This window comes from Anoplolepis gracilipes, chromosome 13 (assembly GCF_047496725.1).
Source record: "Anoplolepis gracilipes chromosome 13, ASM4749672v1, whole genome shotgun sequence".
Taxonomy (NCBI): domain Eukaryota; kingdom Metazoa; phylum Arthropoda; class Insecta; order Hymenoptera; family Formicidae; genus Anoplolepis; species Anoplolepis gracilipes.
The window spans coordinates 9,184,679-9,200,000 of record NC_132982.1 but is presented as its reverse complement, the minus strand read 5'-3'; the positions used below and the strand labels follow the sequence as shown (position 1 = coordinate 9,200,000).

The window sequence follows — 15,322 nt, the reverse complement described above, 5'->3', positions numbered from 1 at the left end:
AGAAAATAGCATCGACGAAGAAACGCCGATGGTAGACTCTCTCGGCTCTCTTTCCTCTCTCATGAATCTCATGATTACCCTCTATATACCCTCTCTTAATTCTCTTGCGCGTTAAGCCTAAATTTTGTTTCCTTACGTCTTTCTTACGTCCGTCTTTCTCCTCGCCATCTAATTCCTAATCAGTAATCAATTACTTATCAAATAATAATTATTAACACACGCACACTCACACATTATTACATTCATGAAAAGTAAAAATCCCTGATAAGTTTTATTCTGTCATTCTGTCCTTTTTGTCTCTCTTTTACGTCCCCTCCTTTCTTTTTCTTACTGTTCTTCGCGTGCGTACTGACGGTCGCTTTCTCAGCATCTCCTTGTGCTGGAGAAACGTTATTCTTACTAACATTCTTTAAAAATACGGCACAAAATGGCCAGTTCGTATCGTACCACACGCTAGGACTCTTCGTTTCCTTTCTTTCTCTCTCCTCTCTCCTCTCTCCCCTCTCCTCTCTCTCTCTCTCTCTCTCTAGTTGTATTTTTCTTTTTTTCTGTTTTCATCGCCATCAATCATCCGTGCCAAGCGACTCGATATCTCGTCGGCGCTGTCCTCGACATCTTGATGACTGCTCGTCGATCTCCCCTGCCACCTTCATATATCTGACCCCCCTCTCTTTCTCTCTCTCACTCTCGCGGCTCTTGAGGAACTTGAGGTGAATAGAACGTACACGACGCATTTCACTTCACTAATACGAAAAAACTCATAGTCGCTTCTTCTTTGGTATTACGTGGTGCGAGGAGGGGCGGGTTGGGGGGCGTGGGGGTTACTTCACTTTCTCATTTCTCCTCCTGAGGCATCCTGGCTTATTATGTCTACGACCGGGAACGAGTCGCTGTTCCACGGTGTGCACGGTCTTCGTATTAATTTTAAGTCTCGTATTATCAATTTAATGTCTCTGGATTGTGATATATAAAAAACTGTGTATCTAGTTTGCGTTTTTGTTGCTTTTGTTTTTAAGAAAAACCGCTTTCCTCCTGTAGTACTAGTAAGAAGTAAGTAAATAGTATATAGCGATAATAGTAGTATGTAATAATAATAGTAATAGTTGCAGTAGTAGTATGTAATAACAGGTATAACGTAATATGTAATTGTCACTTAACTTCTCTCTCTGTATATTATTAATAACTTTAATATTAGATAGACTTCTTTTTTTTAGATTAATCGGTTTATCCTTTCTCCCACACGTTTCACTTTCCTCTATCGTATTAAATCTTTAACCGTAATGCAATGAGGTAATAAGGTTGTGTGTGTTTTTCTCTTTTTCCTATTTTTTTTTGTTGCCTTATCAGTTTGTTCTCTCATATCGTCGTATCCTATTTCATCGGCGGCGGTGGTTTCGTTATAGCGCTGCGAAATTGGGTCGTGCGCGGTTGCACGTGTCGCTTTGTCGTTGTCGCGGGATGTAGACGCGACGCGTAGACCGAAGGGGAAAACGACACGAGATATTTCCTCGTCAACGAGAGCGATCGAGTACCGGCAGTGTATCTGACTGGAGAGACCCAGCTTAGATTATTACGCTTTGGCGTTCTTCCGTTCGGTTGCAGCGTACGCCTTCGTTTTCGCTCGATCCTTCGTTAGCCTTTCAGATTTTGCGTCGGAGTCGCGACCGGAAAATCGCAATTTCCAGCCAAACTTCGCCAATGCGATTGATTTCGCATAAACATCTGCGTTCCCATTGGCGACGGGACGTCCAGCACGCGGCAGATAACATTGTTCGCTCACAAATTAAGTTCGATCGAGATCGATCACGATAGACGCGCGTGTCGAACCGAACGGACAGCCTCGTTGACTGACATTTACAATCGAGTCTTGGATTCTTCGAAATTGGAATCCTTGTTCGCGAATTTTCAGAATTAACTCTTGCCTAGGCACTACGAATTAATTTCCAGAGAATTTCGGTTACCTTTCGGTTTGTCGTATTGTAATTTCCAGATCGCGCTAATGAAAAACCGAAATTCTCGAGAATTAATTTGCAGAGTCAAAGCTCGCGAAACTCGTTGCTGAATCTTACACGACGTTGTCGAGTTAATTCTCAGAACGTTGTCTCAGCGCGTCTTCCCGTTACAATCTGCGCGTCGCGCACTCTCGTTTAAAGCCCTCCCCCGCTGGGGAGGATTTCGTGCCTCGCGAGAGGAGGAGGTGGTCGTGATAAGCTCGGCCTCTCGACGAGAGAGAATGTCAAAGCGACGACGAGGCCACTCCGGCGAATAAAACGGATAGGCGTCGGTCCGCGTCAATGTGGATGTCATCGACGTTACTGGCTTTGCGGCGATTGTGGTGGCTGCTGCTGCTGGCTAGATGGTGAACCGCTCGATTGCTGCTGGGAGCTGGGCTGCGACGTCACACCGCCTTGAGAGGTGGCACTGCCGTCTCTTTTAGAACGGGAGGCGCCTTCCTGACTGCTACCGCGGCCGGTGCGCGAGCCAGCTCCACCGGTGCCGCTAGGCGTGCCCGATTGCAGAACCATAGCGCGGATTCTTCTCTGAGCCGACTATAAAATAAATTATTTAAATAATAAAATCATTTATAATTAATATTATAATTTTATCAATTTAATTTAATATTAAGTTAATAAATAATTTTATGTATAAGACGTTTATATATTTAAGTATATCTATGTATATAAAAATTACTTGAAAAACGCGCGTTTGTTTTACCTGAACGGAGAAGAAGGGGCCAATGATATGGACGGTGGTCTCTTCCTCGGCTGAAGGAGGAGTAGCTTGTTGTTCCGACAGTTTAATGACGCTACCAGTTACGCGTTGCAGCTCTCTAACGTTTTGGCCGCCTTTGCCAATGATACGACCGACCTGGGTGCTGGGCACGAGAATTTCAATGGTCAGCCTAACGTCTTCAGTGCCGGCGACATATCCTTCCTCCCGCATCTTCTCAAAGATCAAGTACTGGGCCTGAAATCGCAATTTTCAATCATGTAAAACAAGGTAGGAATAAAATTTCCTGTCTCAAGGATCAGAAGATCGTAAGAAGAAACTAAAATAAAGTAAAAATTAAGAGAGAAAAAAAATATCGAAGGGTCAAACGGGACCGATCCTCACATTTGATTCGACGAGATCGGTACGGGGCCCTTTCTTTGATATTCCTGCTGATTCAAGTTGATGCATAGAAGACAACATCCACCCAAAATTCAGCAGGGTAGCTAAAGCACATTTTTTTTTTTTTTAGTATTATGCTGAGATTTGAACTCGCGACCCTTTGCAACGGTAGACCGACGCGATTCCTATCTGCCAAAGTGGCATCGAAATTACGAACGTTAAAACGCTTCATAATGATTACAATACATTCTTATCAATCGTTACAGATTCATGATATATTTTTACGGAATATCATTTTATATTTAAACATTGTCATTATAATGACATTGCTAGATTAAAAAAATCGTTAGATAGAAAAAGTCATTATCAAGAGATAATTTATGACTGCGCTTACTTTCCACTGAGATTCTGGGGAGCCGACGATAGTGACTTTTCTTTCGGTTTGTTGCTCGGCCGGCTTGTCCTGTTCGAGAGGAGCGATCTTGACGCTGGCTCCAGAGAACCTGATAATGTTACGAATGTGCGAGCCTTTGGTGCCGATGATGGCACCGACGCTATTGTTCGGAATGTATAGAAAGGTTGTCTCCTGAGTGTCGCTAGCGGGGACGCCCTGTTGAGTAGGTAGGCTGCCCTGGTAGGGATATGGGGCGGGTCCCGAGCCGTAGAGGCCGGGTCCACGGGAGCTGTAGCCCATGCCAGCGGTGGACATCATGGCCATCGGATGCAGACCGGGGAACATCATGCTTTGAGGCTAAACAATTACATTGACAACTTTTTAATTTTTTATATTTTGCATATTAAATTTGATTCGTAATGTTCTTAATATTTATTCTTTCAAACAAAAAAAGATTAAAAATATAATATGACATTTAGAGTTTAAAAAAAAAAATGCAAAAGCAGTATGATATAAAACTTACAGCCATAGCTTGCAGATCGTTTTCATAACTCTGCCGCAGTTTGCTGGAGATCATAGACTCGGCCTTACTCATGTTATCTATCGTCCCCTTGACCGTAATAATCCGTTCAAGATTAAAACTATTTATGTCATTAATGCTGCTAACAGTTATCTTCGAATCTGTATCTTGCATGATTCTTTTGATCGTATTACCGCCCTTCCCGATAATTCGACCAATAAGGTTGTTGTGCGCAAGAATCTTGAGGGTGATCTCACTGTCAACAGATAATAATGTAATATTAACGTCAATAATTCGATCATCAACAAAAAAAAAAAAAAAAATTAGTTTGGTCGAGCAATATAAATTATGCAAGAATCGTATTTATCATATTGAAATCGATGTAATTGTAAAAGTGGCGAAATTTCATTTACATATGTATCATTTGTTAGAGTCATCCAGATGAAAAAGTATACGACGGGAATCCCCATCTAAGATTAACTTATATTGTTCGACCGGCAATCACACGACGATTTTATTACGATTCCGTTTTAGGAGTATCAACACGACTCGTGACGTCGTCGTACCCCTTATTCGTAGAATTGGCCTCCTGTTGCATGACATCTAGTATCTTCTTGCATGCATTTGTGCAGTTTTCGGGATTGCCATAGATAGTGATAGCTTTTTCTAGCGAGCCGACGTTATCCTTGCGATGAACATCTACCCTGGCGCGAGACACCTGCGTAATCTGTCGTATAGTGGACCCCTGACGACCGATGATAGCGCCCACCATGTCGGATTGGACGAGGATACGAAGCGGGAAGTCGGTCTGCCGACCGGAACCAGGCAATCCGGAAAAGGCGACGCCGCCACTGCGTTGGCTGCGGCCTCTTCGTCGGCCCTCCGCCGAAGACATCTCCACTTTCAGCGGATTGCCGTCGAAGTCGTAGCCATTTAATTGAGTCACAGCACTGCGAAAATTAAAAAAAAAATTATCGTCAACTTCTCGAATTACGATAAATCAATTAAATTTAATTGATTTAATCCTCCTAATTTATGATCTATATTTTAAGAATGAAACTCTTGTAGATAATCAAAACAAATATTTCGTGTATGATGGAAAAGTATCAATTTTTGTTTTGAAAATAGTTTTCTTCTTTTAATTGTCATATGCAACTGGTATTAAAAAAAAGAATATGCAAATATTAATATTAAAAACGTAAAAAAAGTAATTAATATATAATATTTATAGTCGCGATTTTTTGCAGCAAACTGATTATACTTTGAGCGGACGATCCTCTTGTAAAATACAAGGGAAAAGATATATTTTTATATAAATATATATTTTCGCCGATACTTACTGTTGTACTTGCTCTTGCGTCTCATAGCTCACAAGTAAGGTTTGGGTGTTTGGATCCCGTGACGTCAGTTTCTCGATGTTCTGTACCTGGCCGTAGGTGGAAAATAATACATCAAGGTCCTCTATCCGGGCCTGGATCGGAAGATTGCTCACTAGGACCTTGGCGACGCCGCTGCTGCTGAAATTACAGAAAAATAAAACTTGGAATTAAAACACTAGTCAAAAATATTTTACATCGATGTGACACAAACACACACGCGCATGTGTTATGTTCTTGTAATCAAAATAAGTAATATCAATGAATCCCTAATATTTATTCCTGAATAATCGCTCTCTGTTAATAACTGCTAATTATATATAAATGATAAAAAATAAAAGATATCTCACTCCTGTAACTTGCACGTGTGCTTCCCGTTTACGTTTTCCATTTTGCTGTCTGAATCGATCAGAGATTGTAAACGAAGGAAGAGAGCGGCCATGTAAGACTCAAGCGCGATTCTGACAAAATTACGCTTCCTCGATAACGAGATTCCGGCGTGATAATCGTCGAATAAACTCTGAAAGTGCCGAGTTGTAACCTAGCGAGAAGTCGTCTGTTTACATTAGACCCCGTTATGTTGTTGTCTTACAACCTCACATGATATATACTCGCCGATTAGCAACGCATCGATATTGGAAGCACAATGCGTGTGTTAATATCATATTTATTTAATTATTAAATATTCTAAAGAGCAATCAAAAAATATGTGTAAAATAAGATAAAATCATAAAAATATTTATTAATAAATTTAAAAATAATTTTTTTTATGTTTTTATTATGATTTTTAGATTGATAGATTATCGGTTGTTTAATGTATAAATATATTATAACGAAAATGCTTTGTTAAAAGTTTCTAATTTATTGTCCTTTGCCGCCATTTATCAAATCTTCCTTAATACATGTGTGTCAGAGCGTTTTTATTTATATATTTATAATATATATTTATGATAAAAAAAAACTTGTAATACAACAGGTTTAAAAACTCTTCTAATTTCCAAAAACTTTTTATATAAAAATTTTTATATAAAACTTTTTATATAAAAATTTTTTATATATATTATATTTCATGTAATATATTTTATATAAAAATTAAATATCAACTAACGAGAATATTTATGGAATTCTTGTTTATGAAATCTTCCTTAATGTGAGAGAGCATTTTTATTTATATATTTATAACCAATAAAAAGATTGTAATATACTAGATTAAAAAAAAATTCTTTTAATTTGTCAAAACTTTGTACACGTCACATATCGCATAATTAGAAATTGCTTATTATTGTGATAAATTTATTTTTTAGAGATCCTAAATGTCCTTTGCAAACAGGATCGTGAGTGCATGAGACTTCTGAAATCTCTTTAAATCCCACCTTTGTGTGTTTTATCGACGTCATATTAACTTTGTTCAGGACTGCACGAGCGTGAATTGCAGCACGGTGTGCATTCTAGACGCCCATCGGCCACCAACGACGACATGAATGAACCAAACGGCAAGTAAGAAGAGGGAGCGTGAAGAACAAAAAGGAGGGTGGAACGACCGAGGGAACACGACTCTCACTTTCGTACGTATCGATTTTTCAGTAGGCCGACCCACTCACTCATCGCCAAGGTTGCTGCTGCGCGGCGAGCTTTCGAGCAGCAACCTTGAGAAAGACCCGGCGGCGAACGACCCGTGATTCAGGACCTACTGGAGGACATAAAGTTTCACTTTCGTGAGACGGGAGCGATTGCTCTCGCGCGATCGATCCCGCGCAACCCACATTTTCCACGCGAGAGAATAGAAAGAGGGCGAAACACACTACTAATTGTAGGTATTCATTAAAGAAAAAATGAGAGAACAGGTCTACTCAAATCTTGTAAAAAGATTCACTCATCTTCCAGGTACTTCTGTTCAACATTCTCGGTATAGAGATATTGAAAATAATTTTTAATCCAGTTTTCTAAAATAAATTTTTTTCTTCTACGCGTTTTCTAATGCTTTTCACTCATACAAAGGAAAAACATAAAGCTGACTAGTTTACTAGCTAGATTTACAAATGTATGAAAAAGAAAAAACTGAATAGCTGGTTAAAATAAAATTTTTAATTTTCATGACATTTTTATTTTTTATCGCTAAAAATTAAAATTCAGAATATGTACTGCGCATTTAATACTGTATTAAGATATATAAATAGAGATAGATATACATTTGTAATTTACAGTACAAGAGAGAAATTATCAGAGAGAATTTTATAAAAAATTTCCAATAAAATTGCATGAGAATTCTCTGATTATTCGGGGTACAAAAACATTCCCTGAAAATTTCAGGTTTTCCGTATTTTTCCAGAGAATATGCATTTTAGATGTAGAAAAGAGAAAAGTTTGGATAAAAAAAAAAAAAAGACAATAGTTTATGTATTTTAAAAATACAAATGTAAAATAAAACTGTGATAAAGATAAAATAATACTGAGAAAATAAAAAAAGATTTGCATTTTCATGTAATCAATTAAATGAGCTTTTCTCGATACAATAAACGCAGCGTTAGCTCTCTTTATTTTCTCTTTCTCGATCTTTCCCATAATTAAACAGATTGTACGCTGAGCTTTTCGTAAAAATTCACTCGTCAAAAATGAAACACTATTCGATATAAGCGAGATATCACGTCGGAAATGCACTTGTGTGCAGCGAGAAATTGGATTTATGATCGTATTTATAATTCACGATGAGCATCGAGAGAAAAAGAGGTTGGTATTGATTCACTTCATTCATTTCATCAGACGAGCGAAAGTAAATTGCAATTTTGTATCATTTTGTACCAATATAGCAATAAGAAAATCAGTACAATTTAATTAGTCCTTACATTATAATTAAATACAAATAAATAAAGAATTTAAATTCTCTTTTTCTTTTCCTCCAACAAAGCTCAGAAATTTTGGAAATAATACATTCTCTTCACGAACTAATCGAAACTAAATTATATACTCAGCATTTCTCTTAATTATTTCGTCACAAAACATATTTTTAAATCCCGTAGATTTTAGTGTGCAATATTATTTGGATATGATTTTAAAATATATCATGTGCAGTTAATGAAAATATATACGAGAAACAGCGATAGTAACGTTCACAAAATTAAGAAACAAAAAATTAGACACGGAAGGAGATAAAGAGGGAAGGGAGATGGATGGAAAAGACAAGATGCACTAAACGCGCGAGTGCACGCGAAGAGGCACGTGGGAGGAATATGACAGACGCGGACAATGTGAAGGAGATGGAGGGAGAAGGGGTGGGGACGGGAGGTTCGGAGGGATGGCCTTTGTTTCGCGTACTTCCCTTTGGGGGATTTTCGGCGGTATCCGGCTATATTAGCGCGAAGAGAGTGCGTGTAAGCGCGCACCCCGTCTGCCTCGTGGTGCCCGCCACCCAACCACCCACCGCCGGACTTTCCTCCCCCTTGCCCTCTTCCCTCGCCTACCGTCCCTTCAACCCTTTTGCACGCACGTGTGATTCGTCGGTGATTCCGTCGGGTCACCTTTAACGAAAGGCGGCGGATTTTCGCGAGGCAAGCCTGGATAAGGGAGATGAGAGGGGAGGGAGCGGGAGAGGAAGGGGGAGAAGGAGGAGAGGAAGAGAGAGAGAGAGAGAGGGCCTTTGCGAGCAGGAGTGGATCGCGGCGGGTCATCCCCCTGGAAGAGCTTTTGATGTCCCGGCGGCCTAAGACACTTTTTTCGGACACTTTTTCTTCCATCCGTTTCGCTCTCTCGTTGCCTCCTCCTTCCCTCCACCCTTCCCGTTCCCGAATTTTTTGCGGGTTAACGAGCCGATGGAGCGAAACGCGGTTGCCGGGTGCGGAATGAACCGACCGAAAGCGCAGATGGATTGACCGAAAATTTCGTGGATCGTCGAGAGCGAATTTTTTTACGAAAAAGAATCGAGAATGGAAATGTCCATCGTCGGAAAATAATGCAAATTACGTCGCGTGCAATTGGCAGATTAATTCTCATATTTTTAATCGTATTATTTTTACTGATGCATAAATTAAAGATGAAATGCGTTGTGTCTAATAAAAAAAAAAAAAAAAAAAATAAATAAGTAAAAACACAAATACTAAAGAATACATGGTGAATTATTAAAACTTTTCCACTTTTAAAATTGCAATATTTTTGGTTATTACTTATATGCTATAGATTTAACGGTACGATCACATATATGTCTTTGAGAAATTTAAAATGTATAATTATTAATCTCACATTTCACCAAAAGTATATGCAAAAAATTATTTCATATTTTATAACATAATAATTTCTCAAGAACACATGGCTGTTGCTCAAGGCTAAGGTCATTGGACTTTCGTGGGAGAAACAAGGGTCAATGTTAAAGATCATGCAAATTGTGTCCGTTAAAATGAATGGATTACCTCGCTTTTACTTTCCTCGACTTTCAAAATCCTCTTCGATATATTTACAAAGTATACCTTTAATAAGTTTAAAGACACACAATTTCATGCTCTATACCAAAGTGCATATACCTTATTACAAATATTAGTTAAACAATTAAATCGGTAACGTACGATGAATTTATTAAAAGTATTTAAAACAATTATACCACATTCATCAATTTCTTAGAGCCAAGTGTCAAAGGGGGCGATCATGTTTGTGAATACATCCCTGCTCGAGGAACCGCCGACGTCGTCGACTTGCGCTGTCGGGACGCCCAGCGTTAAAATCGATCTTGAAAAGGGAAAGTGCCAGCGGCATGACTTTACACACACATACACACACACACACACGCGGTCGCGAAAAAACGTGTGCGAGCCACTAGTTAACAAGGGCGTTTACACGTCTATTAAAATTCAGATAATTCTAGCTTTTTATCGTTTTTTCGTCAAAATATCAAAGATACAATAATTTTTATCTCCTTTATATTTCTAGAATACTTCTATCTTTAAGGGAGGAATATGACGTCGACAAATGCCGTATCTTATCCGCTGTCGATACATCAAACTGTCTATGTATACATCAAGTATCATTAGTGTAAATACTACGTGGCTAGAGGAGACATATATCATCCTATCAGTCAACCGAGAAATCAATCACGATTTAAGTTGATCGGGATACGTGAAGTAAAGTGACAGCCAACGGCTGTTATCTCTCGATCGTCCTCTTTATGTTAAGTTACAAATTATATGTTTGGATACTCGAGATGTAACTAGCAGATCGCAATTTTAATTTTTATTATTGTGAATATTAAACGCGTTGATAAATTTATTTGTATAAACATTACATGGAAAGTAAAAGCTATCAATATTTTTACATCAAATTTATCTCAACTATAATTCTTCCAATAACTTTTGCTCTAAGAATTATACGTAATAATACTTATAAATATTTCTATAAATAATAACGATATACCTTTTTAATTTTAATAAAATTTCTGTTAAAACTGTCGATCCAATTACCTAAAGTCTCAAATACAAAATAAATAAATGAGCACTTTAGGCAAAATAGACAAAAAAATGTTAAAAATATAAAATATAAAGTATAAAGTCAAAATTTTATCAGTAGAAATAAGTACATACAGACAGATCCAAATCTTCAAAATCGTGATAAAAAAAATTGATTGACGATTATACATCATTATTCATCTTTGACAAACTTTTTTTTACGTCACTAATCTTGTCCTGTAGATGTGACACGAGAGTCAGTCCGATTTTACAATCAGTGTCACGTCGAGAAATCATTCCATTTGAACGGACCTTAAGGCTCGCGTGCGTACAGGGGGTGGGTAGAGAAAAGGGGGGTGGGAGGGTACGGTTGTTGCGCGATTCGACGCGAAGATCGCGTGTAGGCAGGTAGATACGTACCTGCGCGACCGCGTGGCACGTGCGCCGCTTTCCAGTTACGCCTGCGTGTGCGTGACGCACGCACGTGCGCATGGCGCCAGTCACAGTGCCTAACAATAATGTGATTTCTTTTTTACAGAGACAGAATATTTTTTTTTTATATTATACCTAACTGTCGCATAGGAATATATTAAATGAAAAAAAATTTGATATATTATTTTATTTCTTATCAATAATTATATTAAATAAAATAATTCATATAAATGGGAAAGTATATTTGTTTATCGATTTGTTAATTTTTTATTTATTTTGTCGATTATTTCAATAATTATATAATTTAATTAGAATTTTATTTAACAGAAATAAATTAGGATTAATTTTTTATCGTTTGGTAATTTTATTGTTTTATAGATTGTTCTCAAAATTATATATCTCCCTCTTTTTATTTTGGGATGGTTACTGTATAATCGGATTGATGATATTAGATTATTAATATCTATTGAAATAGTATTTATACCTAGAAGCTGAAGTATGTATATTTATTAAATAAGCATCAATTAATTTTATGAATAATTTTAATTGCTTCATTTATTAAGAGGACTTGGATTCTTTTTTCTGTATAACTACCTACGGATGTAGCAGCAGCCCAAACCTGTTTCTCCATTTTATTTATTCATCTATATTAAAGACTGCCGGCATATATTTAATTATTCAGTTTAATATAAAATTAATCATAGAATATTAGATAAATTATTATTGTATATACAATTAAACACGTGAAAGCATAATATAACATATATGTTGCGTACAGATTCAAGATAAAGTTGTGTTTCCTCAAAAGATAATAAATGATAAGTGTATAAAAATAGAAAAGAAGAAAGTAAACAAATTCAAATTATCTATTAAATTTGAGATAAATGTAGATCTGATATTTTTATGCTCAATGTGTTTCGTAAAAAGCCTATAAATAAGGTGGATGAAAAAATAAAGCATGATACAAAATGCTAAATTATATCTATCAAAACGGTTGATATATACGTTCTGAGGGAACTGTGAATTTTATTCGAAGCGATAAGCGGAATATATATGGAAACGCGACAACTGGTGTCGTGCTATCTATGGATAAGATAGATAAGTAAGATAGACGCGCAACAGGGGTTGTTAATATTGACACTGGCAGCATAGCTAACGAAATATACTCACACTCTATTTCAATAGCGTATATGTTTTTATTGCGCCAACGTGTCGGACAAGTTTTACTGAATTTTTTTTTGACAAGCCGCGCGAAGAATTAATACCTCAGGAAATCGGCGTGCGATTGATACTACGACTGCATGTCGAATCAAAAATGTCGAGAGCGCAGTCTGATACAGCGAAACAAGTATGTATGCCGACAGAAATGACGAGAGAATAGTATAATTCTCGGAGGGGGAAATAATCTCGAGAATGTCTCGTCGTCAGAGATGAAAAATCTCGGACTACGTAAACTCGAATTATTTTGCTAGAGACACTCTGTTCTGTCCTTTTACATGCTTTGCCGAGAGGAAATGCTGATGTTTCTTCCAAGAAAAATCCCTCAGTCATTTAGAGCGCAAAAGTGGTATCTAAGACATTCAAATTTCTTTTCAAAAGCATGCTAGGAATTGAAAGACTTGAATTGACGTTGTTTCAATCTCAATTTTCAATCTAACATTTATTTAAATATTTTAACCAATCAAATCATTCTCTTCTGAAACTATTTAATTTATATTTTTGATCAAAGTTCCTCTTTTAAGTCTCTAAGTGAGAAACTGTACGTTTACTGATGTCCATTTGATGTAAAACTAAAGAGAAAGAGAGAGAGAGAGAGAGAGAGTGCTCTCAATTCCTATAAATTAAAATCCTTATCAAAATCCTGTAAAATTCATAATTCATGAGAAAGTTGAAGATAAAAATAGAAGTAAAATTTCCGATCTACAGTAATTGTTAAAAGCGAGGCGTTCAACCTTAAAACCGGCAACAAACGTGTATTTTCGCGTACGCTTCATTGTCATTTTCTTTCAACGCGGCTTTCTCGTCTCGATGAATTAACGTTCTTATCCAAAGCGGATGTTTTCGTGATTCACCGAGTGCAAAACCGTTATGCAGGCGAATCTCGATACAAAGGCGGAAATTAAGTAGAAGACTTCGGAGGGAGAGAACATAATAATAGAAATTAAATTATATAATGTGATGTATCATACAGAAAAAAACATTATAAACAAATAATGATGTTAATTATTAAACATTATTTATAATCGAGCTTATTATCCTTTTTTTCACATATATATTACAGAAGGTGTAAATTTTGATAGATTGATTCATGTATTACATCACATTATCATTGAGATATGTATAAAAATATATAAAAAATTGTTAATGACAAAAAATAATTTAATTTGTGAAAAATCAACAGTAACAGTAGAAGTTACATGTTAGATAAAGTTAGAGCAAAAAAGAAAAGGAATATTTTTATTTCAGATTGTAATCGAGAGAATCTATGGATAAACAAATACGAGATAAAAATTTATATATTTTACTACCATTTTATTTTTCTAAAAATACTTACATTTTCTAAAATACTAGGATTTTCATATTTTCAGTAACAAATAATTGATTTTTTATACAAAAGGAGTCAAATTTAATAAGAAAAACGTGCTGTAAATCTATCTTTTAATGCTAAAGAGATGATAAAAATTACGGATTATTTTTGTACGAGTGCAATGACGCAACATTGCGAAACTAACGTACTATACATGTGCAATATCTAGAAAATTACACAAATTCAAAGGTTGGAGAATATATCATTTGCAATGTTATATGAAATATTTAATTATTTCCGCTATAAACTCCGATTTATGCACAATGATGGTAATTTATCAGAAAGAAAAGAATGTCTGCTTTAATGTTTGTCAGTCGAGATTTTGACAGATTTTAAATTGTGACATGGAAATATGATATAAACTAGACAAAACAATTGTCACTCATTAAAGAGAGAAATAATTTAGAAAATATAAATTTACATATAATGCAAGTTTATAGATATGTGTATTAAAAAAAATGCAAAACAAGCTAATGAAATATTATTTGTGTAATATTTCTATAATAAGTATTATTTTTGATAATTTTGAGTAGGTGAAGAATCATTTTCGAAAATTTCGGTATCTTTTGATAATCAATATTTTTTTTATCGTCTTTAATATCTAATTTAAAGTATTTTGTATCTTATTAATTTTCTTTCACAACATATTTCCAAATCATAATGAAATTTTACATTTCAAATTATTATTATTATATTTTATATTAAATCTCTTCAACAAGAAATAATTTATATTTTACTCACTAACAATAAGGAAAAAAATGTCTTGTAGTAAATATAAAAATGGTAATGGTTGGAAGTAATAAATGGAAATAAATGGAAATTAGCAGAAGTTTACAAATAAAGCACCTATAACCAATAAATAAATGCATATTAAGTACATTGTAATACGATCGCGACGCATCATACATAGAAATATAAAAAAAGATGCACAATTAAAAAAAGCAATTTAAAAGATGAATTTAAAAAATAAGACGACGCCGGCGGGATCATATTATCTAGAAAAGTTGCATAACGTTTAAGAGTAATCGTGAACATCTAAGTGCAACGTGTTACGTTACGAGCATTAGATATCACGTTCTCACTATCGCTAATACATATTATCGCATAATTACATATTAATACAACGCAGTAATTTAATTTAACCTTCGTGTGAGTGGAAGGAGAGAAAAAAAATATACACAATTATATGTGGTGAATGACTTGGCACATAAACCAAACGATATATTCTGTATAAAAAGATATCGAAACAGTTTAAAAATAAAAATAAATATTATAAGTACATTTAAAGCGCGTTTATATTAGACACTTCTGCCAATTATAAGTAGAATTCTACTACTGTAAGTAGGGGATTTAACGTATTTTATCTAGAAATACACAGTTCGCGCGTTTGTATCATATGTAGATGAAGAAAGAAAATAGATAAGAATCAAAGGCAAATAAAGAATGAGAGATAGCATTTCTCTCTAGAAAATAACA

The 15,322-nt window shown here is 35.7% G+C and overlaps 1 protein-coding gene across 13 annotated transcripts in view; it reads right to left on the bottom strand.

The window, feature by feature from the left end:
• Positions 1 to 15,322, bottom strand: part of Imp (IGF-II mRNA-binding protein) — a 116,721-nt gene that overhangs the window by 12,861 nt on the left and 88,538 nt on the right. For 4 of the 13 annotated variants that reach the window (XM_072904585.1, XM_072904589.1, XM_072904591.1 and 1 more), the window contains 6 exons: positions 5,366 to 5,542; positions 4,547 to 4,975; positions 4,029 to 4,281; positions 3,506 to 3,862; positions 2,716 to 2,967; positions 1 to 2,549 (listed from right to left, as the gene is read on the bottom strand). The exon at positions 1 to 2,549 is cut by the window's left edge and continues 12,861 nt beyond it. In XM_072904585.1, the coding sequence (XP_072760686.1) occupies positions 2,313 to 2,549; positions 2,716 to 2,967; positions 3,506 to 3,862; positions 4,029 to 4,281; positions 4,547 to 4,975; positions 5,366 to 5,542 (1,705 nt within the window). In that variant the 3' untranslated portion in view covers positions 1 to 2,312. Of the gene's footprint in view, positions 2,550 to 2,715; positions 2,968 to 3,505; positions 3,863 to 4,028; positions 4,282 to 4,546; positions 4,976 to 5,365; positions 5,543 to 5,751; positions 5,918 to 15,322 lie in introns of those variants that run through there. The other 9 variants (XM_072904586.1, XM_072904590.1, XM_072904595.1 and 6 more) reach the window with 5 other exon arrangements.